This window comes from Oryctolagus cuniculus, chromosome 10 (assembly GCF_051225735.1).
Source record: "Oryctolagus cuniculus isolate XC-2025 breed Fujian yellow rabbit chromosome 10, ASM5122573v1, whole genome shotgun sequence".
Lineage (NCBI taxonomy): Eukaryota > Metazoa > Chordata > Mammalia > Lagomorpha > Leporidae > Oryctolagus > Oryctolagus cuniculus.
The window spans coordinates 67,247,534-67,275,425 of NC_142876.1; the positions used below are offsets into that span (position 1 = coordinate 67,247,534).

The 27,892-nt window shown below is 41.5% G+C and overlaps 1 protein-coding gene across 6 annotated transcripts in view; it reads left to right on the forward strand.

Moving 5' to 3' along the window:
• The first annotated feature begins 391 nt into the window (after nucleotides 1-391).
• The window catches only part of VAPA (VAMP associated protein A), a 44,698-nt gene continuing 17,197 nt past the window's right edge, over nucleotides 392-27,892 (forward strand). For 4 of the 6 annotated variants that reach the window (XM_002713573.6, XM_002713574.6, XM_089305904.1 and 1 more), the window contains exons 1-3: nucleotides 392-697; nucleotides 22,189-22,341; nucleotides 27,779-27,882. In XM_002713573.6, the coding sequence (XP_002713619.1) occupies nucleotides 619-697; nucleotides 22,189-22,341; nucleotides 27,779-27,882 (336 nt within the window). In that variant the 5' untranslated portion in view covers nucleotides 392-618. Of the gene's footprint in view, nucleotides 698-965; nucleotides 2,866-22,188; nucleotides 22,342-27,778; nucleotides 27,883-27,892 lie in introns of those variants that run through there. The other 2 variants (XM_089305907.1, XM_089305905.1) reach the window with 2 other exon arrangements.

Genomic DNA, 27,892 nt, shown 5'->3' on the forward strand with positions numbered 1-27,892 from the left:
AGGAGCATGCTGGGAGTTGTAGTGAATCGGCGCTTCCCGGCTACTTCCTTCCATTAGGCATTTCCTTTTGAAAAATGGTGATGCATTGCCGTGGCAGGTTCCCTAGTTTCGCACTTTGCGCTCAGCGAGACGGAGGGCTGCGCCTCTTGCCCAGCGCTGCGAAGGGCGCCAGTCCCTTGCGGGCTTTACTCCGCCCTCTGTTCACGCCCGTTCCCTTGACAGCTGGACTGTGCTCGCGGCCGCGAGGCCGGGGACGCGCAGGCGCACCAGCCCAGTGCCGCGCTAGGCAGGCCTCGAGGGCGGGACGGACGCCAGAGCCTCTCTCGGCCGCCGGGGCGCGCACGTAGGCACGCAGAAGCTGTCACGTGGGGCGCCGAGGATCGCAGTGCGCGTGGCCGCGGCGGCTGGTGTGGGGTTGAGTCAGTTGTGAGACCCGGCGCTGCTGACCCAGCGGGCGACCCACCAGACCGGCGACAGAGCGGCAGGCGTCGGGGCTCGGGATCCGTGAGCCTGGCCCCCTCGTAGAGATCCGCCGAGCCGGCGCCGCCGTCGTCCCCCGCCCCCAGCCAGCAAACCGCCGCCGCCGCGGGCGCGCCCCCGCTCTGCGCTGTCTCTCCGATGGCGTCCGCCTCCGGGACCATGGCGAAGCACGAGCAGATCCTGGTCCTCGACCCGCCCACAGACCTCAAATTCAAAGGTTAGGCAGGAGGAGGACACCTCCGGGCAGGGAGGGGGCGAGCAGAGGGCTCGAGGGCAGGTTGGGGCCGCGGCCCCAGGGAGCGCCCCCTCCCCCACGCCCGGGCGCTTTCCATTTTCCGGCGGCTCCCTCGCCGCCTTCCCGCGGCCGGCCAGCCCCTGCCCGCTCCCTCCGTCGCCCGCGCCTCGCTGCGCGCGCCGGCCGGGGCGAGGAGGCGGGCGGGGTGGTGGTGGTGGGGGTGAACCGGCCCGGGCGCCGCCGCCGCCATCTTGCGGTCCCGCGGGGGCGCCTCCCGGGTGCAGTCGGCCGCGGGCTCGCGTCCTTGGCCCCCGAGGCCCGGGGCGGGCGTGGGTGAGGGGCGGCCCGCGAGCGTGCGCCCGGGTGTGCAGCGGCGCGGGGCGTGTGGAGGTGGCGCAGGCCGGCGTCTGGCTGTCAGCGGCGAGGGCGGGCGCGGCGGCCCTCGGACCCGCGGGAGGAGTGAGGGCCGCAGCTCGGGCCCGGGCGAGCTGGGTGGGGCCGGCCCCTGGGTCCTGGCGGAGGGCGTCGCTGCCCGCCTTTTTGTCCCGTGGGTAACTCAGCTGTCAGGGAACCGGAGCGCCGGGGGAGGCGGAGAAGCGCTCATGAGTGCGCTCCGGACTGGTCCGGAGGTGTTGGCAGAGCCCCAGGCGCGTGCGGGCCGGGAAGGCCTGCGTCAGCCCCGAGTGGATCGCCGTGGGCTGCTCGGAGTGGGTCTGCCTGCCCCTCGGCCGTGACGTCTCCGCGCGCGGCAGACCCGTGGCGGCGCCTTCGTAGCCCTCCACTCGAGTTCTGCTGACTTTGGCCTTTGCGTTTGCGGCCCCCCCTCCCCCCCAAACCCTGAGAAGGGTGATAAGGTGACACCCAGCTCTGGAACTCTGCTGATTTCAGGGCTCTGCCTGTGATGGAGTGAGTGATCGGTGTGTCTTGGTGACCCCGTTTGGTCCATTGGCTTTCCCGTATGCAGGGTACTTTAGGGAAACGAGTTAAACAGGTTACACTTTTTTTTTTTTTTTTTTTTTTTTAAAGGAATCCTCATCGTGCGAAGATCTAAATAGAAAGCAGGTTCTGTCTTTTCTTTGGTTGACTGCAAAGTGAATCCCCGATTTGGAAGGCAGGGTCTTGTGTTTCAGTTGCAGTAGCTTGGATGAGACCGATTTTGGTGCGGTGTATGGCAACTCCAGTGCTAAAAGAGACAACTGAAATCCTTTATTGTTGTGTAGAGTTGAGTCCAAAAGAAAAGTCCGCGAGGAAATTTTAAAATAGTTTTAGGAAATGGAAAAATAATATCTTCTGGCATTGTGAGAGTAACAGTTGTATGATGACTTTGCAAACTGAGTGAATTTGCAAATCTAAATGGAAACCTAAGTGAGCTGTTAGGTAAGGATTTTGTTCGAAAGGCAACTCTTAGGGCATATTTTGAGGTGTAGCCAGCACATTCTATTGTAGCAAGTGTACCTGTTCCATGATAGTACATAGTTTTAGCGGGAGGGGGACCTTTGAGGAATATGGTGTAATTATACCCTACTCAAGTAGCCGTTGTCTTAAGTTGAAGGAATTTAATGTGATGTATATTTTTTCAAGAGCATTTTGATTTTACGTTTTGACTGGCTGACAATAGGCAGCTTCTGCATAAGCATAGATGGATTGTCATTAGGACTTAGAAGCCTTTAAAACAAATTTTAGGTCAGGATGTCTGCAGTTGACAGGTTTCTCCCTAGAGAGGTTATGATGTCGCTTTGGTAATATTCATAGTGGAGAAGCAAGTTCAGAAAACAACCAAAGACACGACGACACACACAGTAACTTAGGAAGCAGGTTCCACAACAGAAACTTAGAAACTGTCTTATTCATGCATTTCACGTGTTGTGAGTACCTGGTAATACACAGCTGTGATGTTAGAACGGGTTGTTCTCGCCTTGTGGAAGAAGTCGTCCAGAAAAGGCCAGTGAGTGCAGACCACGTTACCGAGGCGCAAACACCTCTGAGGAGCAAGGCCCCCCTCCTCCACCTTTCGGAAGCCGCCCGGGAAGAGGCTGCTTTCCAGTTGTCTGGAGGGCTGAGCTAAGGGAGTGGCTGAGTAAACACTGCAGTGGAGAATGCCAGGCGCAGAGCGGACCGAAGTTTCTCAGGGAGTGTGTGCTGCTTTAGAGGTGGGTTCACGGGGAGCACGAGGATTGGGGGAGAGGAGCAGTGCAGTAAACTAGTGGCTGACAGTTTTGGTGCTTGGTTTTTTGCCTCCTCAGTGTTTTTCAAAGGTTGCCTTTCGTTGTGGTGGAAACTTGTCTACATTTAAGTGGACGGCACAACACCAGCTGAAGAGACTTATTTAGAATCAGCCGTCTATTTGTTGTGCCTGGTTTGATGATGACACTAAGACTTCGTTTGTCCTAAATCACCCTTAACTTTTTGTTTAAAGGAATGCCTGTTAAAAGTGCATTTTGCAAAATTCTTTTTGAATACTTAATTTAAATGTTGATTTTTATCTACTTGAGAGAGAGAGAGAGAAAATCTTCCATTGGTTGGTTCACTTCCAAATGCTGCAACAACCAGGGCTGGACCAGGCAAAAGCCAGGAGTCTGGAACTTCATCCTGTTTTCCCACATGGGTGACAGGGTCCCAAGCACTTGCGCTGTCATCCATTGTCTCCCAGGATGCATTAGAGAGTTGGATAGGAGGGTTGCGGGTATCCCAAGAAGTGGCTTAACCTGCTGGCCACAATGCTTGGCCCTTGCAAAATTCATTTTCATTTTATTTTTGTCTCAAAATAAGATGATCTCTTCGGGAGTGTCTCGTTTAATTTTTCTGAGCTGGGATCCCTTTGTTTCTGGAACTCATTTATCTCAAGATGAATTGTCAGCACTTTGCATAATTCTGGAGGAGATACCAGCTTAGTTTTTTTCTACAAATCTCAGTATTTAAGAAGGCACTGTTTTGTGCAATTGTTAATATATGAAAGTGCATTTATAAGGATGTAATTTTTAAGGATTTATTTATGTATTTGAAAGGGAGAGAAAGAGATCTTCCATCCCCCAGTGAAGCATAAATCTCATTACTCTGTTCCTTAAAAGTTTTCTAGTAGTTCTCAGTTGCCTATAGGAACAAGTCTATTTTATGAGGATGGCATACAAGCCCTTCTGTGATGTGATGCCTCCTCTGTAACACCTGCACATCTGTACACATCTGTGCTTTTTTCCTGAGAAGGAAAAACTCTTCCATAGCTGAGGTTCTTTGTTCCTGTTTTTGCTGGGGAAGGTCATGGTTCATACTTACACCATGTACTATCCTTTCTCATGTTTTCAGTGACTAGCTTTTTTTTTTTTTTTAAACATACAAATACACTGTCTTTTCATTTTGAAAACAAATAGCAAACAAAATGCCTCCTTGGCCCCAACTCCTAGTACCTGTCCTTCCCAGTCTTTGATTTCCATTGCATTCACACTTGGAAAAGTAGTCCAGGGTCACTGGTTCCTCACCTCCTGTTCAGTCCTCCTTCATCTGCTGTCCTCCTCTGCTCCATTACTTTCTGATTGCCAACTGCATTATTGGTTTGCACTTTTCATTTCACTTGATCTCTTTTGCACTTGACTTTACTGATAGTTCCTTTGTTAAAAAGCGGGGTTCTGGAGTGGCTGTTTAGCATAGTGGTTAAGGTGTGGTTAAGGGACTCCATTGGAGTGCCTGGATTTGGCTCCAGCTTTGTGCTAGTGCAGGCCCTGGGAAGCAGTGAGGATGGCTCAAGTGATTGGGATTCTGCTGCCCACATGGGAGACCTAAATTACATTCCCAGTCCCTATCTGGTCCCACCCATTTGTGAGCATTTGGGGAGTGAACCAGCAGATGAAAACTCTCTCTGCCTCTGAAATAAAAATTCTGCCCCCCAAAAGCATACCTGGTTCTTTTGATTTCTATGACATTGTCTTCTAATTTCTTTGCGCCTTTATTGTCTCATTTATGGCTGTCTTTTTCTTAAATGCGAATATTTTCAGAGATTCTGATTTGGTTTCATTATTCTCTCATTTTGGGAACTTCCTTGTTCAGACTCCTTGTTTTGAGGTTTTCTCTTGCTCCCTTTTGATCTTTTCTCTGCACATATTCGTATACATCCAGATCTGTATGTTAATTGAAGCTTTATGGTCAGTCCAGAACACATACTATAACAAGTTAACTATTTGGATTTGAATATTCCTTACACATTGCTAACTCAGCATATCTCCAATGACTTTTTTTTTTGTAATTCTGTATGTCTAGTCTTCTTTCCATATTTTATTTTTTTAAAGATTTATTATTTATTTGAAAGGCAGAGTTACAGAGAAGCAGAGGAAGAGAGAGAGAGTCTCCATCCACTGGTTCATTCCCCAAATGGCCACAATAATCAACTGGGCTGATCCAGAGCCAGGAGGCAGGAGCTTCTTCCAGGTCTCCCACTCCGGTGCGGGGGCCCAAGGACTTGGGCCATCTTCCACTGCCTTCCCAGGCCACAGCAGAGAGCTAGATTGGAAGTGGAGCAGCTGGAACTTGAACCGGCGCCCATATGGGATGTCGGCACTGCAGGCGGCGGCTTTACCTGCTGTGTCACAGCGCCAGCCCCTCCGTGTTTTAAATTTTAATATTTTTGGTAGCTTGATGATTACTTAGAAAAACCATACCTCTAATAATTAAAATCTGTTTCTATCTATGAGATAATCTCTTAATAGTATAAGATATATTCAGAGATTTATATATAAGATATATAATAAGATAATGTCCCCTGTAATGCATTTCTAAGTTCACTATTTTTAAAATTCATTCAGTTGTGAATCAAATATAATTACATTGGATGTGTTTGCTGTATGTCTGGTATGATGAATAAGTAATGGAATTAAGATTGTGAGTAAAACACAATCCTTATTTTTATGAGGCAATTCTAATGGACGCGATAGGCACTAATCAAATAATTGAATTAAATGTAGATATGAAAAGATGAGGATATAAAATAAGGGACTTTGGTCAAGGATGGCTCTCACAGTTGAACTAAGTTTCCAAGAATGAGTGGAAGTTTCCTAGAAGAAAAAGGAAAAAAATGCATGTACAAAGGTCCTGTGGCAGGGAGAATGTCAAACATTCACAAGGCTGTTAGAGATTAGAGTACTAGTAGTGAAAGTGAGTGTAGAGCTGGTTTAATTCATCGAGTTAAGAGTTCTGTTTTTATCCTAAGCCACTGAGGAATTTTCAGAGTGGGAGGGTGAGTAGTAAAGATAGAATGGATAACTTCACATTTTCATTAACAACAGTAATTCTGGTACCAGAGTACAATAAGATTATGGAGAGAAGAAACAGATTACTAAAGTAGTGTAGCAGACATCTGGTAAGAGGCGAGCTCTTGAACTGAGTTGTGATTACAGAAGATCAAATCAGGGAGACTTGGTAGTCAGGTACAGGCCCCAAGAGAGAAGGGGATAGTGCCATGGGTGTGTGAGATTTCTGCTTACAAAGCTGGAGGAGTGGTACTGTTCATTGAACTAAGAAACACTGAGTCTCTGGATAGGAACTGAATGTTTTTTGTCTGGGTTATGCAGCAGAGGAGCAGGAGGGAGATCATAATCTCAGTAGGTATGGTATATATCTTTAGGTCCTTCCAGTGTATCAGTGAGGAGGTGCCAAAGTGGACGTTCGCTTATATATGGCTGTGGCGTTCACAGAGAAGCCCTACTTTTGGATAGTTTCCTTACTCGACGTGGTTATCTTTTCTCTTTATTAGTCAGCAGAAAGTCTCCTCTTCCCAGTATCAGCTTTCTAGAGTTTGTCTTCCACACTGTTGCTGGGACTACCCTTTGAAAAACACAAACCTGATATTCTTGCTCACTTGTTTAAAGAACTCAAATATTTTCATGTTATATAATTGAAAAAGTCTAAAATCCACTGCCTACCTCAGTTTAGGGCCTACTGTTTGTCTTTTAACCATACCTTTGGCCACAGACATTCTGCTGAGCTGTTGGAAGACTGTCCTCTCTCACATCTGTCAGGCAGTCTCTAGTTTATGAATCACTTTTTGTGAAGTCTTGATTTTTTTCCAGTCTGAGTTGGTCATTGCCTTTTTCATGCCACTGTTGAAGCTTATGCTTATTTGTAATAACAGTACTTGTCACACTGTGTAGTGTTCATTCAGACATATTTTTCTCTCTGGAATTGTACTGGAGACCATTTGAGGATGTATCTCTTACCCAAAGTAACAAGATCAGACATCATGGAATGGTTGTCCAATATTAATTGAATGAATGACTGATTTCTCCTGTAATTCAGATTTTTTAGTTTTGGATCTCTTCTCAGGTTTTTCATTTGCCTTTTGCAGGTAGTTACGTTTTCAAAATTTTGTAGTTCCAGAAAAGCAGTTTAGAGTTGAGTAATGACCCTTTAAGGAAATTGTTTCATCTTTGTACTTCACCTTTTTAATTTGGAAAGTGTTATGGCTTTAGTTGTTCTTGATGTATTGCAATTCAGTGCAAAAGCAAAATGCCATTTTTCTATGAAGTGGACAAATCGCAGTAGTCTCCTCTTAATCTTTCCGTGAGAGATGCATTCCAAGATCACATTTGGATGCCTGAAACCAAATATATAGTACTGAACCCCACATAATGTAGGACCCCACTTAGCTGAGGTTTCTGTGGTTTCAGTTAGCCATTCATGGACCACAAATATTAAATGGAAAAATTCCAGAAATAATTCATACGTTTTAAGTTGTATGTTGTTCCTAGTAGTGTGATATCTTGAATTGTCTTGCTGTGTCTGGCCCCATTCCCTCTGGTCAGCATATACACACTATATACTATCTGCCTGTTAGTCCTTTAGTAACCTTCTAGTTATATTTACAGCCTCTGTGTCACAGTACTTGTATTCAGATAACCTTCATGTACTTAATAATTACTCCAAAGGGTTAAGAGTAGTAGTGATGGGCTTTTGAACATTTAGTGAAAAGGTGAAAGTTCTTGACTTGAAAGATGAAAAAAAAAATTGTATGCCAAGGATGCTAAAATCTAATATAAGAACAAATTTGTGAAATTGAAAGGATGGAAAGAGAAATTCTTGCTAGTTTTGCTGTCATAACTCAAATGACAAAGTTATGACCATTCTTTATGATAAGGGCTTAGTTAAGATGGAAAAGACATTACATTACAGGGTTTGGTATTGTCCAAGATTTCAGGCATCCCATGGGGGTGTTGGAATGTATCCCTTGCAGATGAGAGTGTTAAGAATTGGAAACCTTGATTGATTTAAGTCGTTGAGTGTTTGGTATGTTTTGATTATTAGTGTTGGTTGTGTTTTTGGTTTACTGTACTGGTTTTAAAATTTTAAATTGTACCTTGTTTATGGTATACCATGTGATGTTATAGGGTACATATTAATGGTGAAATAGCAGCAAAGCAAATTCACATACCTATCCCTTTTCATGTGTCTGGCAAGAGCTGCTAAAATCTGCTCTTTTAGGACTACCTTATCAAACACAATTTTATTACCAAAAATAGTCCTTATGTTATATATCAGATCTCCAGACTTCCTGTTTGTCTCCTACTTTGTATCCTCTGATCTGTATCTGCCACCTACCTGCCTCCCCCTTACCTTTTAAATTTCCTTTAAGACTTTTCTTAACCTTGCAAGATGGTCTGTGAAGAGAGCCTGTTAGCAGTCACTTTAGGTACTTCTGACCTCTCTTTTTCTGGTTGCCTTGTGTGTTACCTTGAACTTGCATTTTGAAAATAGAAATTAATATTGGCTAGATCTTTCTATCATAGTTGTTTTGGAAGAAAATTAAATATAAGGACTAATATTGACAAATGCCTGTTTACTGGTTTTATAATAACTGAAAATTGACTCAAATCACTCTAAAAAGATTTGAACTTATGAAAACTTAGAAATATTCGCAAAATAGTTATTAACTACCATATGCCTTAATTTAATAATTTACATTTAGAGGAATAATATTTTGCCATACTTGCTTATATATTTTTGCTTGCCTGAGTATTTTAACAAATCCTGATGAGAGTAACATTTCATCCCTAGATACTTGAATTTACATTTCTATTAAAAAAGGGACATTTTCTTGGCATAATTCTGATACTGTTATCTCTTAACAAAACCAACAGTAATTCTTTAATATCATTTTATCTGCTGAAGTTTTCCCAGTTATATACTCCTGTTTTTAGTTGATTTGTTGACTCTGCATTGCGTTTGGTTGTCATGTATCTGAGTCTTAAATAGTACCTCTTCTCATCTATTTTTCTTTTTGTCAAGCCATTGATTTGTTGAAAAGACCATATCAGTTGTCTAGTAGGGTGCTTCATATTCTAGGTGTGTCTAATACATGTTACGCATTGGTTGGATTTAAAGGGCTTGATTAGATTTAGGTTTCAGTATTTTATGGTGGAGCTACTTGATGGATGGTATTGTGTCACATCAAGTATAGATAATGTCTCTTGTTCCACTTTAGTGATTGGTGGTGACACCCTTATCTATCAAAGTTGCATAAATAGGAGCCCATTATGGTAATATATGGAGAAAAAGTTGGAAAGAAAATAATGTTGGCAGAATTTAGTTCTACTTTAGGATTAGAGGTGTCTGTTTTTGTATTTTTTAGTCTTCTGTGTTTCTCAAGATTCTACTATGACTATGTAATGCCTTTTATAATAAAAGAAAATCTCAGTTATCAAATAATCCTTTGGGAGATTAGATTAAAGACTTTTATTCATCCCTCTTGTGTGTTTATTTTTTGCTATTAATAACACCTTTCTGCACATTCCAAGTCTTTTTTGTGATAAAGATATACTTGTATAAAGATAAATAGAAAACAAGTCTAATGTTTATACCCATTTGTGAAAGTTGTCAGAATCAAAATGGACTTAATTTGTCAAACCCCTAAACACCCCCCCACCTCCACCTCCCCAAAAAGCTGTAAAATTATGGTGGAGGGAATCTCATGTTTATGATGATCATAACTGTCTCAGGAGACTGTGTCAGACCACAGCCTTGCACAGAGGCCACCACATCCTTACACAGAAGGTACTTCTGCAAGGACATCTGTCCAGCCTTGGACCGACATCACCCTTGTTATTGATTCTTATAGCCTAAGATTATTGTTTCGAAATAATTTATGTAATCCTCATACTGCTTTCAAAACTTTCTATTGCTTCAATCAGCCTCCTTGAGTAATACCCACATAGTTGACTCTGGCAGGTGGGTTCCCATTACAAAGCTACTTCTGAATAAATGAATAAACATACGAATCTTTGAAGACTCTTCTGTTATTCCGGTTGATAAACTTGGTGACAGTTCCTGTATCATGGTTTAGCAGTAAATAATTTATAATTACTTTGTAACAAATCATAAGTAGACAAATGTGTTCTCATTGGGCTCTTATTGTTGGTATCAGTTGATGTCCCTTTTGAGAGGTGTGATAGATTTGTATGGTAGTATTTATTTCTCTGAGAATTATATTAAAGACACAAGTAGGTCGTTAAGCACCAGATAATGCTGATTTGTTCAGTGGCCCCTGGCCTAGATTATTTTTATAAAGTGAAATGTGTGTCACAGAATGATAAAACTGATCATGTTTTTAGTAATTATGAAGTCCAGTCTTGCTTAAGTAAATATATATATGTATATTTAATTATGAATAATAAAATCACTGAAGAGTTTACTACAGAGATGCACTAGATGCTCTGTGTCTGTGAATTTTCCACCCATGGATTCAGCAAAAAAGAAATGTGTGTCTATACAGAACAGGTACAAACTTTTCTCACTGTTCTTCTGTAAACAATACAGCATACATACTGTGTGTGTGCTGTCTATTCTGTTAGGTAATGTTAGTCACTTGGAAATGATTTAAAGTATACAGGAGAATGTGAATAGGCCGTATGCAAATACTGCCACACTTCATATAAAGGACTTGAACATCCATGGATTTGGTATCTCTGGGTGTCCTGGAACCAATCCTCCCCAGATACTGAAGGACACTTGTACTGGTATGTGTGGATTTCACATTCTTGAACTAAAATAAACTTATCATTTAATGCATGTTCCAGGAACTTTTGAAGTATGATTCTATAAGCAGTGTCAGTGGCACAACAGATGAAGAATAGCTGGGCTCACAAGAAGAATCTGTATACTGTAGACCCAAGGGCGGGCAGGATATTTGCTGGTGACTGAACAGTCAAACTTTTGATGCCTTGCCTTTAAATAGGTGATAGATGTTAGTCCATTAAAATTATACAGACTTGGAAACAACCAGTGGTTAATTTAAGCCGAAGCAACCAGTTGAGAGAGGAAAGGCCAAGGGAAAGAAAGTGTAGGCACAGGAATCTTCTGGTCTCAGGGAATTAAACTTTCTCTTGAATGCAGCTTCTTGTGAGGCCACTTGCACTTAATTTCTTCTGCCACAAAAATTGCTTTTATTTTTATAATGGAATCTTAAATAAGGTCTTGATAATGAAAAAAAATTCCTTGCTTAAAAAGGATTTGACTTCATAATTTTTGAAAATACGTTTAACTATATGGATTTGTAGCACAAATTTTCACTTTATAAAAATGTATATCAGTTTCTTAAATTTTTATAAAAGAAACATCCATAGAGATGTTATTTTTTCATGACATAGGCCTCATTAGTGTAGCTTGCTTCACCTTTTTTGATTGGCATTTGTGATGTTTTAAATAGCTAGGGTTATCATGAATATTTGATACTGCTTTCAAAATTCAGGTTTAAAGGAATGAAAAGTTTAGTTACATGTATTTCAGTCTTTTAAGGCTGTTAGTGGAATGACCATAAAAATAGAGATATTAATTAAAAATGAGTTGTTAATCTGAGAGGGCCTTAATAGTATCAGTTTGTAAAATAACTTGCCAGATTTCTTTTTATTTTTTATTACTTTTTAAAGATTTATTTATTTATCTGAAAGTCAAAATTAGAGATCTTCCATCATTGATTCACTCCCCAAATGGCTGCAACTGCCTGGGCTGGGCCAGGCTGACGCCAGGATCTTCTTTCTGGTCTCCCACGTGGGTGTAGGGGCCCAGGTACTTGAGCCGTCTTCCACTGCTTTTCTAGGCGCGTTAGCAGGGAGCTGAGACTCGAACCTGTGCCCACATGGGATGCCAGCACCACAGACACTTAACCTTCTATTCCACAGTGCCGGCCCTATGACTTTAGATTTTTAGTCACTAATGCAGCAACTACATTATGCTTTGTCAAAAAAGTCATAGTCAACATTAGTAACAGAAACTTGCCCTTCTCTGCCTCTAAAAGGTGTCAAAGGAATGAAGAGAATAACTGTCTTGACTTTTAACTTAGTTTCTTACAAAATTTTGTTTGCGAGGCAGAGAGCAAGCTAGGTTGCCCCCATTTGCCGGATTTGCCCATTCATTCCTCAGATACCAACAATGGCCAGGGCTGAAGCTGGAGCCAAGGATGCAGTACAGATGGCAAACGTGAGTGGCAGGAACCCAGTTACCAGGACGTCACTGTTCCCTCCTAGGAAGTTGGAGTTAGGAATGAAGGCCAGGAATTGAATCCAGGCACTACAGTGTATGATGCACATATCGTAAGCCTGCTCCTGAAAGAAGTGCTTTTTTGTGTAAAGGTGACAGATGAGGATGGAACTACACTGTGCTATGTGAAGGTGCTACTACACAAAGACATGGTCCCTTCCCATTGGTAATTTATTCTAGCTATCATTTTAGGACTAGTGTGGGAAAACTAATTTTAAAAAAATAACAATATACTGCTGTACTAAGTGGATTGGGGAGATGTTTCATGATATTTGTACGGTTTTATACAGTAATATTTATCTAGTACCTACTGTGCCAACCATTGTTCTAGCTTCTGGGGGTTATAGCAGCAAACCAAAGACCCAGTCTTTGTGTAACTTAAATATTAAGTCTGATGTTTCAGTGTGTTTGAAAAAAATATATATATATGAAGTAAATAAGGAATCTTCTTTTTAAAAATTAGTAAAACAATAAAAAGTAGGGCTTTCTTGGTTATAAAATACTTAAAATATTTTTCCAGTATTTGGTACCTGTTTCAGGAAATACTGTTAACCTGTGGTGCTAAGGGAAATTGAATACCCATTAAAAAAAACTTTTTCATGTATTACTAATTTGCACTTTCATGCTTTAATGCTACGGAAATCTACTTGGAATTAAATGTGAGTATAGCTATGTAAAACGTGTAGAGGACTTCATGAGAGTTCAGACCCTGAAGTCAGACCTGGCTTGATTTCCCACTTCTATTACTTTGTCATTGTATGACCTGGGGCAAGTGTTCAGTGTCTCTGAACCTTAGATGAATAACCTTTAAAATGGGGGTAATTTTTTTGTACTTGTTGTGAGAGTTAAGTGCCATACTTTCTACAGTTATTTTTTTTTTTTTTAAAGATTTATTTATCCAAAAGTCAGAGTTACACAGAGAGAGGAGAAGCAGAGAGAGAGAGAGAGAGAGAGAGAGAGAGAGAGATAGATAGATGTCTTCCAGCCGATGGTTCACTCCCCAATTGGTTGCAACGGCCTGAGCTGCGTTGATCCGAAGCTAGGAGCCAGGAGCTTCCTCTGGGTCTCCCACATGGGTGCAGGGGCCCAAGGACTTGGGCCATCCTCCACTGCCTTCCCAGGCCACGGCAGGAGCTGGATCAGAAATGGAGCAGCTGGGTCTCCCAACAGGCGCCCATATGGGATGCTGACGCTTCAGGCCAGGGATTTAACCTGCTGTGCCACAGCGCTGGCTCCTGATAAGTGATTGCCCAGTAAACACTAGGTGTTGTAAGATCATTTGTCTGTTACTGCTATTGCCATTGCTACTATTAATGCAGAGATTCTTAGTAGATATTCCATATACTCTACAGGATATGTTTATTTTTTAAAATTTCTTTTAAAGATTTATTTTATTTATTTGAAAGAGTTACAGAGAGAGGTAGAGACAGAGAGGTCTTCCATCCGCTGGTTCACTCCCCAGGTGGCTGCAATGGCCAGAGCTTCTTCTGGGTCTCCCACGTGGGTGCAGGGGCCCAAGGACTTGGGCCATCTTCTACTGCTTTCCCAAGCCATAGCAGAGAGGTTCGGAAGAGGAGCAGTCGGGACTAGAACCAGCACCCATATGGGATGCCAGCGCTTGAGGCCAGGGCTTTAAGCCCATGGCACCACAGCGCCGGCCCCAGGATATGTTTAATATACATGATTATTTAAAGTTGACTGTACTCATTTAGCAGCATAATCCTTATGTAACTGGGAGACTTTAAGTGGTGCTACGGCTTAATTCTCCAAAACATGTGGACACGCTGAAGGAGCTGCTACAGTATTTACATATTTGAGTGGCATACCCAGTCTTCCTCTTTAGTATTTTTACCTTTTCAGTAGGTAGAAGGAAGGTTAAAGAAATGTAATGGTTTGAACAAATGATTTTTGAAGACTTAAGAGTCACAGAATTTCAAAGAAAACATGCATGCTTCTAATACTTCTGTTGTTCATTGATCGAAAAAAATTCAGGGGACCCTTCAGCCATACTTACATTCACTTAACAAAAGTGTATTTTGATCAGCTGCTTTGACTTGTTTATTACTCCAGTTTATTCAGGGGTGCATTGAGTATTTCTTTACAGGAACTTATAGTTTAGTAGGTTGAGATTAGACATATACATAAATGTAATAAAATGAGAAGTGCTGTGAGATTAGTATAAATTGTGTTCCAAGTGAATTGTATGGTCAGCTTTGTTTCTCCTCAAAGATTCATCCAGGAGTCAGTAACATAGTCTCCACCTATTTCATAGCCAAGGACTTTGTTGTAAATGATTTATTTATTTGAGAGGCAGTGTTAACACTGGCATGAAGAGGAAGAGAGGTCTTCCATCTGCTGGTTCACTCCCCAAACGACGGCTGCTGCCGGAGCTGGGCCGATCCAAAGTCAGGAGCCAGGAACCAGGAGCTTTTTCTAGGTCTCCACTGTGGGTGCAGGGGCTCAAGTAGTTGTTATCTTCTGCTTTCCCAGGCCATAAGCAGAGAACTGGATTGGAAGAGGAACAGCTGGGACATCAACCAGTGCCCATATGGTGGGTGGAGGCGAAGTCTACTATGGCACAGCCTTGGCCCCATCCAAGAACTTTTAAAGACCTTGTCAAAAACTGTGAAGGGATTAAAAATTCAGCCTGCTGCAGTTTTATAGATGTTGGTTGAAGACCCAGGATGCTTGAATTAGAGGCTGAAGGGACTTCATTATTCATGAGACTTGCAGAGCATCATGAGCTTTATCCTTGTGTAGGTTTTACTCATTCTCTTCGAATTCCATGATGGTAATATGGGTTCAGGTGGATGCTACTACCCACATTAGTGGGTTTATGTCATAGTTGAGAGAGCCTGCTATTAGAGAACTTGAATCTTTCATAGTTTAATTTACCTGACCTTTGTTCCGGAAGAAGAATTTTATCTTTTTGTTTGTTTGTTTGTTTAAGATTTATTTATTTGAAAGGCAGATTTACAGAAGGCAGAGGCAGAGGCTCACTCCTTAAATGGCCGTAACAGCCAGAAGCCAGGAGCCAGTCGGAAGCCAGGAGCCTCCTCTGGGTCTCCCATGTGGGTGCAGGGGCCCAAGGACTTGGGCCATCTTCTACTGCTTTCCCAGGCCATAGCAGAGAGCTGGATCTGAAGTGGAGCAGCTGGGACTAGAATCAGTGCCCATATGGCATGCAGCACTGCAGGTGGTGGCTTTGCCCGCTATGCCACAGTGCCAGCCTCGAATTTATCTTTATTATACTGGACACTAAACACACCTGCCCTCAGGAGGGAGGCATTTTTTAAAATGTGTTCATAACCTACCAGATTTTTAATTTTTTTTTTTTAAGATTGATTTATCCAAAAGAATCAGAGACAGAGATAGAAAGGTCTTCACCCCCCAGATGGCTGCATTGGCTGGAGCTGAGCCAATCCAGAGACAGGAGGAGCCACATGGGTGTAGGGGCTCAAAGATCTGGGCCATATTCCGCTGCCTTGCCAGGCACACTAGCAGGGAACTGGATTGGAAGTGGAGCAGCTGTGACTTGAACTTGTGCCTGTATGAGATTCTGGTGCTGCAGACTGTGGCTTAAAGCCGCTGCACCACAGCGCTAGCCCTGGGAGATAGTATCTTTTAAGACTGTTCATTGTTTAACACATCCTAAGTCTCTATAAAAGATCGCAGTGCCTCTGCTTGAAAGATACGCAGGAATGCTAGAGATCCATGAATCGTTGCTTCCAAACAGGTTTCTGAGTGGCTAGCCTGCGTGGGTTTCAGAGAGTTGATGAATGAATGTAGTTCTAAAGTGTATCTGAGGGGCCATTACTATTTCTGAAGTCCTCCATACTATATATTACTGCTAAAATATGACTCAGTAAACACTTCAAGCTAATAATAAGCACCCTGGGATGGTTAGAAGTGAGGGTACAGATACCTTCAACTTTGAAAAACAGATAGATGTGTGTCAAACACAACAAAATGTTGATTGTAGAATCTGGGTGAAGAAGTGCATTAGCACTCAGCGACTACTTCAATTTTGTGAAATTCTTCATAATAAAATGGGAACAAGCCAGTAGTACTGTCCCTCACAACCCTCAGTTGATTCTCTTTTCAGTTGAACTCTTGCATTTCAGGAAAATGTTTATCAATAATTCACAGCAAAATATGAGTAATGATAAGTTTTTAAAAAAACTTAGAGTGGTTCCTTTTTTAGCTCTTTTAGCTTAATAGGTTTTCCTTTAGCATTGTGCAATTTGTAGACTGTAAAAGCTCTACTATTTAAAGTACAGCACTGTTCTGAATGCATAGAATTTTAGGTAGACAAACTGAATATAACGGCAATTTCATGTTGCAGAAATATTTTGAAGCTAAGAGGCTGGTCCCAGTTGGGCCACCTGGGTGAACTGCCCTAATACACATTTTTTGAAATCTCAAGTTCTACGTTTTTCAAACTAAATGTCCTAACTTTTTACTAAGAGGCCACATTTGTATATGTTGCACTTCTGTTTGGTTTTAAGAATTTGAGGTTGGGAGTAGGCTATTGGTTTAATTACAGTGATGGTTGTAGACAAATTAGGTTAGGATAGTTAGTGGCAGGTAGTATTGTCACTACTAAAGCGTTTTTGTAATTGGAAATTTTTTTCAGTTAAAGTGCAAGTCAGTGTTACCTATATTGTGGTGATTATTGTGTTTTATATGGAATATTATAAACAGTGATACTTATGTGGGAAGTGTATGTTAAACAGATTAGTTAAGTATATGTTAACACATTGTGATTAGTAACTAGCATAGTTTCCCAGGTGATCTTAACATGGACTATTTCAATAATTGTTTCCTAAGTGTTAAACAACAGTGTGTTTACATTGGGCAAATGACAAGATTTTCTTCATTTTGTAGGGATTAAGTTTTAGAAATTCTCCAAACATAAGTAGTGGTTTCTTGGACAAACTGCTTCAGTTGCTCACTTTCTTACCAAAATTGCTTTTCACTCTTTTCAGTCTTTTTAAGTTATATCCAGGATCATCTTTTTTCTAAAACATATTTGTTGTTTTGTATAAAGGAAAAATATGAGCAGTTCAAAGAATCAAAAAAGTAAATACTGATGTAATGACCATTCAGGGTGAGAAATAGAACCTAGCCATTCTGGAAAGGTCTCTTAGAACCCTGTGCCAGTTACTGTTTCCTTCTGCTAGAATTAACTATTACCTTTTATAATAATGACTTACTTGTTAATGTTTTAAACACCTAAGCATTGCAAAAATATTAATTTTTTACATTAAAACCACAATGTATTGATGAGATAATTGAAAGCCATAATAAATGGGATGATGTACCATGTTTGTGGACTCAAAGAATGAATATAGTTTTTATTTATTTATTTATTTTTTGACAGGCAGAGTGGACAGTGAGAGAGAGAGACAGAGAGAAAAGCCTTCCTTTGCCGTTGGTTCACCCTCCAATGGCTGCCACGGCTGGCGCGCTGTGGCCGGCACACCGCGCTGATCCGATGGCAGGAGCCAGGTACTTCTCCTGGTCTCCCATGGGGTGCAGGGCCCAAGCACTTGGGCCATCCTCCACTGCACTCCCGGGCCACAGCAGAGAGCTGGCCTGGAAGAGGGGCAACCGGGACAGAATCTGGCACCCCGACCGGGACTAGAACCCGGTGTGCTGGCGCCGCAAGGTGGAGGATTAGCCTAGTGAGTCGCGGCGCCGGCCTGAATATAGTTTCAAGATGACATTTCTCTCTCAGCTGAAATACACATACAGTGCGGTTCCAAACAGGATGCTCATGGCAGTTGAGGAGGCTAGGAGTCCAGTACCATGGTGCTGGCATCTGGTGAGGGCCTTCTTGAGGTGAATGCACTGTGGAGGGCTCCAGCCTTCCTGGAGGGCCTACTGGCAAAGAGCAATCTGCTCTAGGAATTCTTCCCAGGAAATACTGGGAGCATTCAAGAGACATCTCCTCAAAGATGTTCATTACAGCTCTGCTTCAAAAACTGGTGAGGACAGGCCCCTGCTCCAGGTACGGGGGCCAGAGTCTGGGGTGGGTTTACCCACCTTACCTCCCTGGACCTGGGGCAGCTGGTGGTGAGGTGAAAAGAGCTAACTTTTAAATGATTAAACAAACAGATTATTGATTTAGTGAAGTAGTTTTTAATTGCATCGTACCACTTACCTTGTTATTCTGTATTTTGTAGTGCCCCCTTTACTATTTTCAAAATGAAATTCAAATATACAATTACAACCAACACACATACAAATTTTTCACCCTAGCTATTACATAAAGAAGTAGTTGTATAATGAAATTCATTTCAATATGTAAATATTTGGACAAGACAAGTGGAAGATGTGAAGTAGTTGGATGCTTGTACCTGTTTATAATGAATAAATTTGGATTTAAGATAAATAAGACAAGAATTATCTGAATAATACATTTCCATAAAAGGGCAAAGTGAGAATATTTATGCATATAGGTAGAATCAAGTCATTGTGTCATCTGCAAAGGTCCATATAAATGCTGACTAATAGATGATGTATTGGTAATTTAAGTATTGTGAGTGATGTTGCTGTTGGTAGAATAATTTTCAGTATTCATGAACTTAGTTTTGTGAAAGAAAGAAAATTTTCCTGTTTTACAAAATAGATGCGTTCCTGGGAAAGAGATAAGAATTTCCAGAGGTGTATTTGAAAATTGGGTGGGATAGGGACATAATATTGTGTGAATCTGAAGCATGTCTACATACTGCAAATTGCCACCCCATCCCCAGTACCAAACAGTCATGTGGCAAACAAAAATACCTTGGAAGGGAATGTTGTCACCTCAGTGGCTGGTACTTTTGGTTAAGTTACGTAACTTCTCTTTTCCCAGGATTTGTAAAAGTAAATTTTATTAGGTCTTCCGCCACCAGCTTCCAGAGGGTGGTAGATGACTATGATATAACCTCTCCTTCCAGTCCAGTTTCCACATATCACCATTTCCTCCCACAAAATTGACTTTAAAATTTCGAGAGTATTTTTTTTGGTGTTTTTTTTTGGGGGGGGGGGGAGGTAGACTTAAAGCTTTCATCAGATTCTCAAAAAAAATTGATGTGACAAATAGAAGTGGACCAGATGTTTTCTCCCAAGGCCTTTCTTATCAAATCTGCTTATTATTAATGCTAGTAGTCATTAGTACTTGCTGATTTCCCATTATTAACAAGGAAAGTGAGCTCAGATTCTGAACTGTCAGCTGGGAGTAGTCCTTATTGAGAGGCTTCGTTAGAGGGACATAACAGGAGAACATGTCAAGTTAGATTTGTTAGGTGGGTTTATCATAGATAATCTTGAATTTTACTTACACAATTAACATGTTCAATTAAGAAATTTGAATTGGTGAAGTTTTTTTTCCCCCCTTTGGGCATAATTGCCGTCATCTTCAGGTAGTTTTTTGTTTTTTTATTTGAAGGGCAGTAACAGAAAGAGGAAGGGTGAGAGAAGGGGGTGGGAGAGGGAGAGATATCGATCTTCCATCTACTGGTTCACTCCCCAAGTGGCTGCAATGACTGGGGCTGGGCCAGGCCTGAGCCAGGAGCTTCTTCCAGGAAGACATGTGAGTAGCAAGGATCCAAGCACTTGGGCTATTTTCTGCTGTTTTCCCAGGTACATTATCAGGGAGCTGGATTGTTAAGTGGGACAGCCAGGACCAGTACTGGCATTTATATGGGATGCTGGTTTTGCAGGTGGCTTAACCTGCTGCGCCACAAACGCTGGCCCCAGTAGTTGACATTTTTATATGTAAAGATGGACCATAGGCCGGCGCCACGGCTCACTAGGCTAATCCTCCGCCTGTGGTGCCGGCACCACGGGTTCTAGTCCCGGTCGGAGTGCCAGTTCTGTCCCAGTTGCTCCTCTTTCAGTCCAGCCCTCTGCTGTGGCCCGCGAAGGCAATGGAGGATGGCCCAAGTGCTTGGGCCCTGCACCCGCATGGGAGACCAGGAGGAAGCACCTCGCTCCTGGCTCTGGATCAGCGCAGCGTGCCTGCTGTAGCAGCCATTTTGGGGGGTGAGCCAACGGAAGGAAGACCTTTCTCTCTGTCTCTCTCTCTCTAACTCTGCCTGTCCAAAAAAAAAAAAGGAGTATAGACTATTTCTGATCCTCATTGGGCATAAGCAGTGTTTCAGATTGCATACAGTTTTTGAGTTTGCAATGAAAGCTGACACATGGTCATTTTGGGAAGTGTTATTTTCCTTTAAAAATGGGAAGAATTAAAATTAAGCTAATAATTAAAATTAACAAAGCTTACAGTTATAAAATACAGAACTATTCAAAAATTATACTGTTGTAATATTTTATCATGTTATTAAAATTTGGATTTTACTTTTTAAAAATTAATTTATTTGAAAGGCAGCGAGAGGGAGATATGTTCCATCTGCTGGTTCACTCTCCAAATGGCTACACAGCAGGGCCCAAGTACTTGGGCTATCTTCTCTGCTGCTTTCCCAGGCACATTAGCAGGGAGCTAGATCTGAAGTGGAACAGTGCCCTTTAACCTGCTAGCCACAATGCCAGCACAGATTTTAGTTTGAATCTGTGCTGACTGCTAGGGTGAAGGTCCTAGTTGAAATATTCCGATAAAAATCTTCATTCTCAATTACGTATAGTAATTTATGGACTGGAAGAATTTAAAAAAATCAGTTTTGTCTTTAAGACTCCTGTTAAAAATGCATTTCCAGGCAGCCATTGTATGGATTCATGTGGTAAAATGGACAGATGGAGGTTTTATCCTTTACTCTCATGTCAGTTTGTTGTTAATTATCTAGAGTTGAAGCAGCCACAAAGGATATTAAAATATTCTACCAGCTGGATAATTAACTTGACCATATAATTAGGCAGTTATATACTTTTTGGAAAAGCATGCCTGTTGATTTCAGCGGTCATTTAAATTATTTGAGAGAGAGAAATCTCCCATCCTTTTTTTCACTCCCCAAATACCAGCAATGAATGGGACTGGGCCAGGTCAAAGCCAGAAGCTGGGATCTGAGTCCAGGCTGCCTCCCAGGGTATACATTAACAGGAAGCTGTAATGGAAGCAGAGCTGAGATGAAAATACAAGCTCTCTAATCTGGGATACTGTGCTAGGCTAGATGCCTGCCCCTAGAAGGTTATTTTATAATTAACTACCTGTTTTTTTTCTAAACTGGCTCTCTGCCTTTTATATGTTTTCTTCTAATTTTCTCTCATTTCGATCTATTTCATTCCCCTCATACCAATTCCAGATCTTCATCTTGTATTCATTTTTGTTGTCCTAGTTAATCTGCATAATTTTTCTGTAGGTTTTTCTTCAGCCAAGAGCAAAATTGCTGTAATCCTTTTTTTTTAATCTTCCTTGCCCACTGAAAAATGAAAATGTATTGGTTTAATTCAGACAAGATTGGATCAGCCTTTTGGGCTCATTGTTTTGTAATTTTATATTTGACTACAGAACCAAAGCTTACAGACTATATCTAGAGCATATAGCACAGTATATGTAATAAACAACTTGGCCAATACTGTATGTGAATGAGTGAATCAGTCAAACCTAACTGAGGTGAAGGATGGGCACTGTTGTCTTCGGGTTTAGATTTCTGCAGTTTGCCTAGTGAAATGAACTTGAAGATTGGGGTGGTTTGCAGATTACTGGAAAATCATTATTTTCAATACTGTAAGAATATAATTGTAGGCTTATGTAATAAATTTTACGGATTGTCATTTTCAGAAACCCTTTTTAAAATAGAAATGTTTGTTGTAGACTTTCTTTGTGAGGCATGAAGGAGTAAATACAATGTGTTTATAAGCCACCTGGAGAAAGGCACTGTTGGCCATTTGATACACTTATGCATACAGATGTTAATACATAAATAAAATAGAAGTCACGTACATTTTAATTATGAATTCTCTTTTTTGGTTGCTGTGAATCCAGTAAAGTTTTTTTCTCTAATTTTTAAACGTTACAGGCCCCTTCACAGATGTAGTCACTACAAATCTTAAATTGCGAAATCCATCGGATAGAAAAGTATGTTTCAAGGTGAAGACTACAGCACCTCGCCGGTACTGTGTGAGGCCCAACAGTGGAATTATTGACCCAGGGTCGACTGTGACTGTTTCAGGTAATAAATCATGTCCTGAATCTTTGAAGTTATGATTTTTGACATTTTATATAATTGTGTTTAATTTGGTTTTTAATTAATAGGGTTTTGTCTGAAGGGAAGCATTGTTTATGTTATTCTGGTTTGCCTTTAATGATGTTTTATTATTATTATTATTAGATGTTCTTTGATGATGATGATGATGCTGGTGATGATGTAAGCTATTGTGAACAACCTCTCCCTGTCATTGTTTAGTGGGGAGGCATGTGTGGCCGCTTTGTAATTATTGATTGAAAACTCCATCTATTTCTAATTCTCATTGCCACGTTCTGTGCCCTTATTTTTAGTCTTTGAAAAATACCACTTTTTGTGACTTGTTCTTATTCAGAACTCCAGAGTATTATATATATCTATTATAGTTTTGTAATTGTTTTTGTTTAAACAGTTAGTGCTTTTTTTTTTTTTGCCAGTGTATGAAATTACGCCAGGAGCGTTTTGTACTTGACAACTTTATTACTACCTTATATGTTTTCTGCTAGTCAGAGAAATATGCTTGGTTCCTGCCATCTGTGAATTCCTTACTCATGTTTGGAGTCTGTGCTGGTGTCACAGTTCATGTCCTCCATAAACTGCTCCTTTTTTCCCTCAGTCTTGAATCAGTTGACAGAGTCGAGAAGTAGGAAACAAGTGAGGGAATATGTGTGGCTCCATGTATCTTACCTGGAGAGCATCTCAGGCCTCACGTGGAGACTGTTAGCTCTTTATTGCAGTCGTTCTGTGTCTTTCCCTGTGTGTTGTAATAACGTGGAATGTAGACACACACATAAATTCATCTCTTCCAGATCACAGTCTTTAGGTCATGGTCTAGAAATGTGTACATTAAAAAAACAAAAGTGCCTAGATGGTCCTAATAAGTATTCACAAGCTATTATAACAATTATGTGTCAGTTTTCTGATTTTTAAGCCCATAGCAAGTTCTTTGAGTATATCGATATGGAACCTGACTGCAAAGGCAGTAAAGGATAGAACATAGAGTTCTTTTTTGTCATTAATTAATTTTTTAAAGCTTGCTTTATTTATTTATTTGACAGGTAGAGTTATAGACAGAGAGAGAGAGACAGAGAGAAAGGTCCTCCTTCTGTTGGTTCACTCCCCAAATGGCCGCCGCGGCTGGCGCTGCTCCGATCTGAGGCCAGGAGCCAGGTGCTTCTCCTGGTCTCCCATGCTGGGTGCAGGGGCCCAAGTACCTGGGTCATCCTCCACTGCCCTCCCGGGCAAAGCAGAGAGCTGGACTGGAAGAGGAGCAGCCGGGACTAGAACCTGGCGCCCATATGGCAGAGGATTAACCAAGGGAGCCACGGTGCCAGCCTGTTAATTAATTTTTTTAAGGAATACAGATTTCATAAGTAGAACTTTAGGAATATAATTATGAACATAGAGTTCTTGAAGAGGCTAAATCCCCCCTCAATAGGTACAGTCCAAAACTCAAGAGGCAGGAAGTTCTACGTAAGACATTTTCAGTGAGTCTTGTGCTACAGTGGTCTGGGAGGAATGTTTCCATGTTAGTTGCTTCATGATCAGTTTCTTTTTTTTTTTTTTTTTAATTTTTGACAGGCAGAGTGGACAGTGAGAGAGACAGAGAGAAAGGTCTTCCCTTGCCGTTGGTTCATCCTCCAATGGCCGCTGCCGGCGTGTTGGGTCCGGCGCACCGCGCTGATCCGATGGCAGGAGCCAGGTGCTTCTCCTGGTCTCCCATGGGGTGCAGGGCCCAAGCACTTGGGCCATCCTCCACTGCACTCCCGGGTCACAGCAGAGAGCTGGCCTGGAAGAGGGGCAACCGGGACAGAATGCGGCACCCCGACCGGGACTAGAACCTGGTGTGCCGGCGCCACAAGGCGGAGGAATAGCCTAGTGAGCCACGGCGCTGGCCCATGATCAGTTTCTAAGAAAGATGGATAGCAAATAAGATAAAGGAAGGTTCTGTGCATTCTGGATGTTGCTTTCGACATCATTAAGCCTTGAGTTAAATTGAAAGAAAATGGGATTATTTCAGTTCATGAGGTTAAAAATAGTTTTGGGATGCAAAGTTATATCCTTAATCCATTGAACTATTCAGAATGGTTGTTTTCTTTGAGGGCTCCAGATTGCCGGAATTTCACTCTTTTAAATGTGTCTTAAGAAAATTTAGACTTTACTAAGCATTTTGTCCCACATACACAAACTTGTATTGAGTGTCCAACTTGTTAAAAACACTATTACTGATTGCATAGCAGCATGTTCCCACTGTCCTTTTGTCCTATCGGAATTTAGCTTTTCTATTTTATTTTTAAATGTTACTTTCTGTTCAGGTAGTCATTTAAATTTTTTCTTTGCCCAGCAGCTTTCCATGATTAACTTACAGCGCAAGAGCATTTTGCAGTTCATGTATAGTGTCTTCAAAAGGTTCATAGGAAGTGTGTATTATGAAAAAACTATGTGAAGATTTCAGAAGATTTTTATACCCACATTACCTTATTCCATTTTCTATGAACATTTTTGGATACTCTTATGTACTTTTTTCTTATATCTTTTTAGCACTTAGTTTTGTAGATTTACTCTTTTAATTTGTATATGCTCAGAAATATTTTAAGATTGTTTTATGGTCTGCAACGTTAGAGTAAAATCATCATGAAGATAAACTTGTTTTTAACTTTTAATTTTGAGTTCACAGTGATTGCTCATTCAAGAATGTTAATGGAATTCTATTTTATTATTTTTATAAAGACTTATTTATTTATTTGAAAGGCAAAATTAGAGGCAGAGACAGAGAAGACAGTTTCATCCACTGATTCTTTCCCCAAATGGCTGCTATGGCCAGAGCTGGGCCAATCCAGAGCCAGGAGCCAGGAGCTACTTTCGGGTCTCTTTTAATTTTATCTAGATTGTATGACATTTATTCTTTCTGTTATTTAGTCTTTTGAAAATTTTTTAAAAATATTTATTTATTTATTTGAAAGTCAAGAGTTACAGAGAGAGGAGACATCTTCCTTCAGCTGGTTCACTCCTCAGATGTCCACAGCAGCTAGTGAAAGGTTGGGCTGAAGCCAGGAGCTAGGAGCTTCATCTGGGTCTCCCATGTGGTTGCATGGGTTCAAAGACTTGGGCTATCCTCCACTGCTTTCCCAGGTGCATTAGTAGAGAGCTGGATTGGAAGTGGAGTGGCCAGGACATGAACTGGTGCTCATGGTATGCTAGCATTCCAAGTGGTGGCTTGACCTGCTGTGCCACAATGCCCACCCCAAGATTTTCTTAAATGTTTGATATGTCTTGCATTTATAAAATTGCTGACATAGATTTTAGAAATAATGGTAACTATTACATCGGAAGTAATTTTTGCAATACCATAAGTATATTTTGTGTAATTGTTGATTCATTGTTTATAGTGTCTTAAATGGGATTTATATTACTTAAATTTACATGACTTATACCACATGGGGCCTTACACAAACTCTTAGTCTACTGAAAATCAAATACTTTAGAAAAAATTTGCCGGCGCCGCAGCTCACTAGGCTAATCCTCCGCCTTGCGGCGCCGGCACACCGGGTTCTAGTCCCGGTCAGGGCGCCGCATTCTGTCCCGGTTGCCCCTCTTCCAGGACAGCTCTCTGCTGTGGCCTGGGAAGGCAGTGGAGGATGGCCCAAGTGCTTGGGCCCTGCACCCCATGGGAGACCAGGAGAAGCACCTGGCTCCTGCCATCGGATCAGCGTGGTGCACCGGCCGCAGCGCGCCAGCCCTGCTGGCCATTGGAGGGTGAACCAACGGCAAAGGAAGACCTTTCTCTCTGTCTCTCTGACTGTCCACTCTGCCTGTTTTAAAAAAAAAAATTGATGTATTGGGCTTTTCAGAATACATTCTAGGTATCAAGAGGCTACTTGATTTCTTTGTATATTAGAATCATATTTAAACTCTTTTTTGGTAGGTGTTTGTTTAAAGTCTATTTTAGGGGGCCTGTGCTGTAGTGTAGAAGGCTAAACCTCTATATGCGGTGCTGGCATCTCATATGGGTGCCAGTTTGTATCCTGGCTGTTCCTCTTCCCATCCAGCTCTCTGTTGTGGCCTGGGAAAGCAGTGGAAGATGGCCCAATTGCTTGGACTCCTGCACCTGCGTGAGAGACCCAAAAGAAGCTCTTGGCTTTGGATTAGCTCAGCTCTGGCCCTTGCAACCATCTGGGGAGTGAACCAGCAGATGGAAGACCTTTCTCTTTGTCTGTTCCTCTGTCTGTAACTTTACCTCAAATAAATACAGTCTTTTAAAAAAAGGAGTCTATTTTAGAAAAATTACTTAATAATTAATATACAGTAGTAGGTTAAAGTTAATGAGTTCTCTTAAAATTTACCACCAAATACTAAAATGAAGCCAAAGTTTATATTATGACTATTTTAATAAAATTAACAGTTTTTTTTAATAAATAATAAGTTTATAGGGTTTTTAAAAAATATTTTCCTTCCTTCGTTTCTTTAGGCAGAATGACAGAGAGAAGGGGAGACAGAGAAAGGAAGGATATCCTGACAGTTCACTTTCCAAAAATGGCTAACACAGCTAGGGCTAGGCCTTGCTGGAGCCAGGCGCTCCATCCAGGTCTCTAATGTAGAAGGCAGGGGCCTGGAACTTGCATTGTCAGCTGTTGCTTCTCAGGCACACTAGTAGGAATCCTGCTGGACTTGAAGCAGAATAGATAGGACTCAAACTCAGGCACCTGTCAGATGCAGGTGTTCCTAAACCACATCCTACCTTGCTGCATCACAAGACTGCTCCCAATGTTCTATACTAAAAATTTTTTTTAAGATTTAATTATTTATTTGAAAAGCAGAGAGAGAGAGAGGTCTTCCATCCACTGGTTCACTCCCCAGATGGCTACAGTGGCTGGAGCTGTGCTGATCTGAAGCCAGGAGCCAGGAGTTTCTTCCAGTTCTCCCACAAGGGTGCAGAGGCAGCACTTGGGCCATTTTCTGCTACTTTCCATAGCAGAGAGTTGGCTTGGAAGTGGAGTAGTTGGGACTCGAACAGGCACCCATATGAGATACTGGCACTGCAGGTGGTAGCTTTACCAGCTATATACCACAGCACTGGCCCCTATACTAAATTTTAATGTGAGCTTACAGACATTATAATAATTAATGCTGGCAAAACTTTGAAAATTTTTACAAATTAATTTTAGTAGTCATAGATCCATATATTTTTAATAACCATTTGTTAGTTTGTGGGTTGTTAAAGACTTAATAGCAAATCAGAAAGGTAGACAGTTGTAAAATAATTGGAAGCCATAGAGTTGATTCTGGATCCTCAGTGTAAGTATCCTAATTTTTGATTTCTTGAACACTTCCTATTTTGCTCTTAAGCTTGTGTGTTAATTAATGAGGTAATAGAAATGGTAAACTAACATGTAGAAGACAATGTAATGTGTCCTTTCTTTTTTAGTAATGCTACAGCCCTTTGACTATGATCCAAATGAAAAGAGTAAACACAAGTTTATGGTACAGACCATTTTTGCTCCACCAAACACTTCAGATATGGAAGCTGTGGTAAGTATGT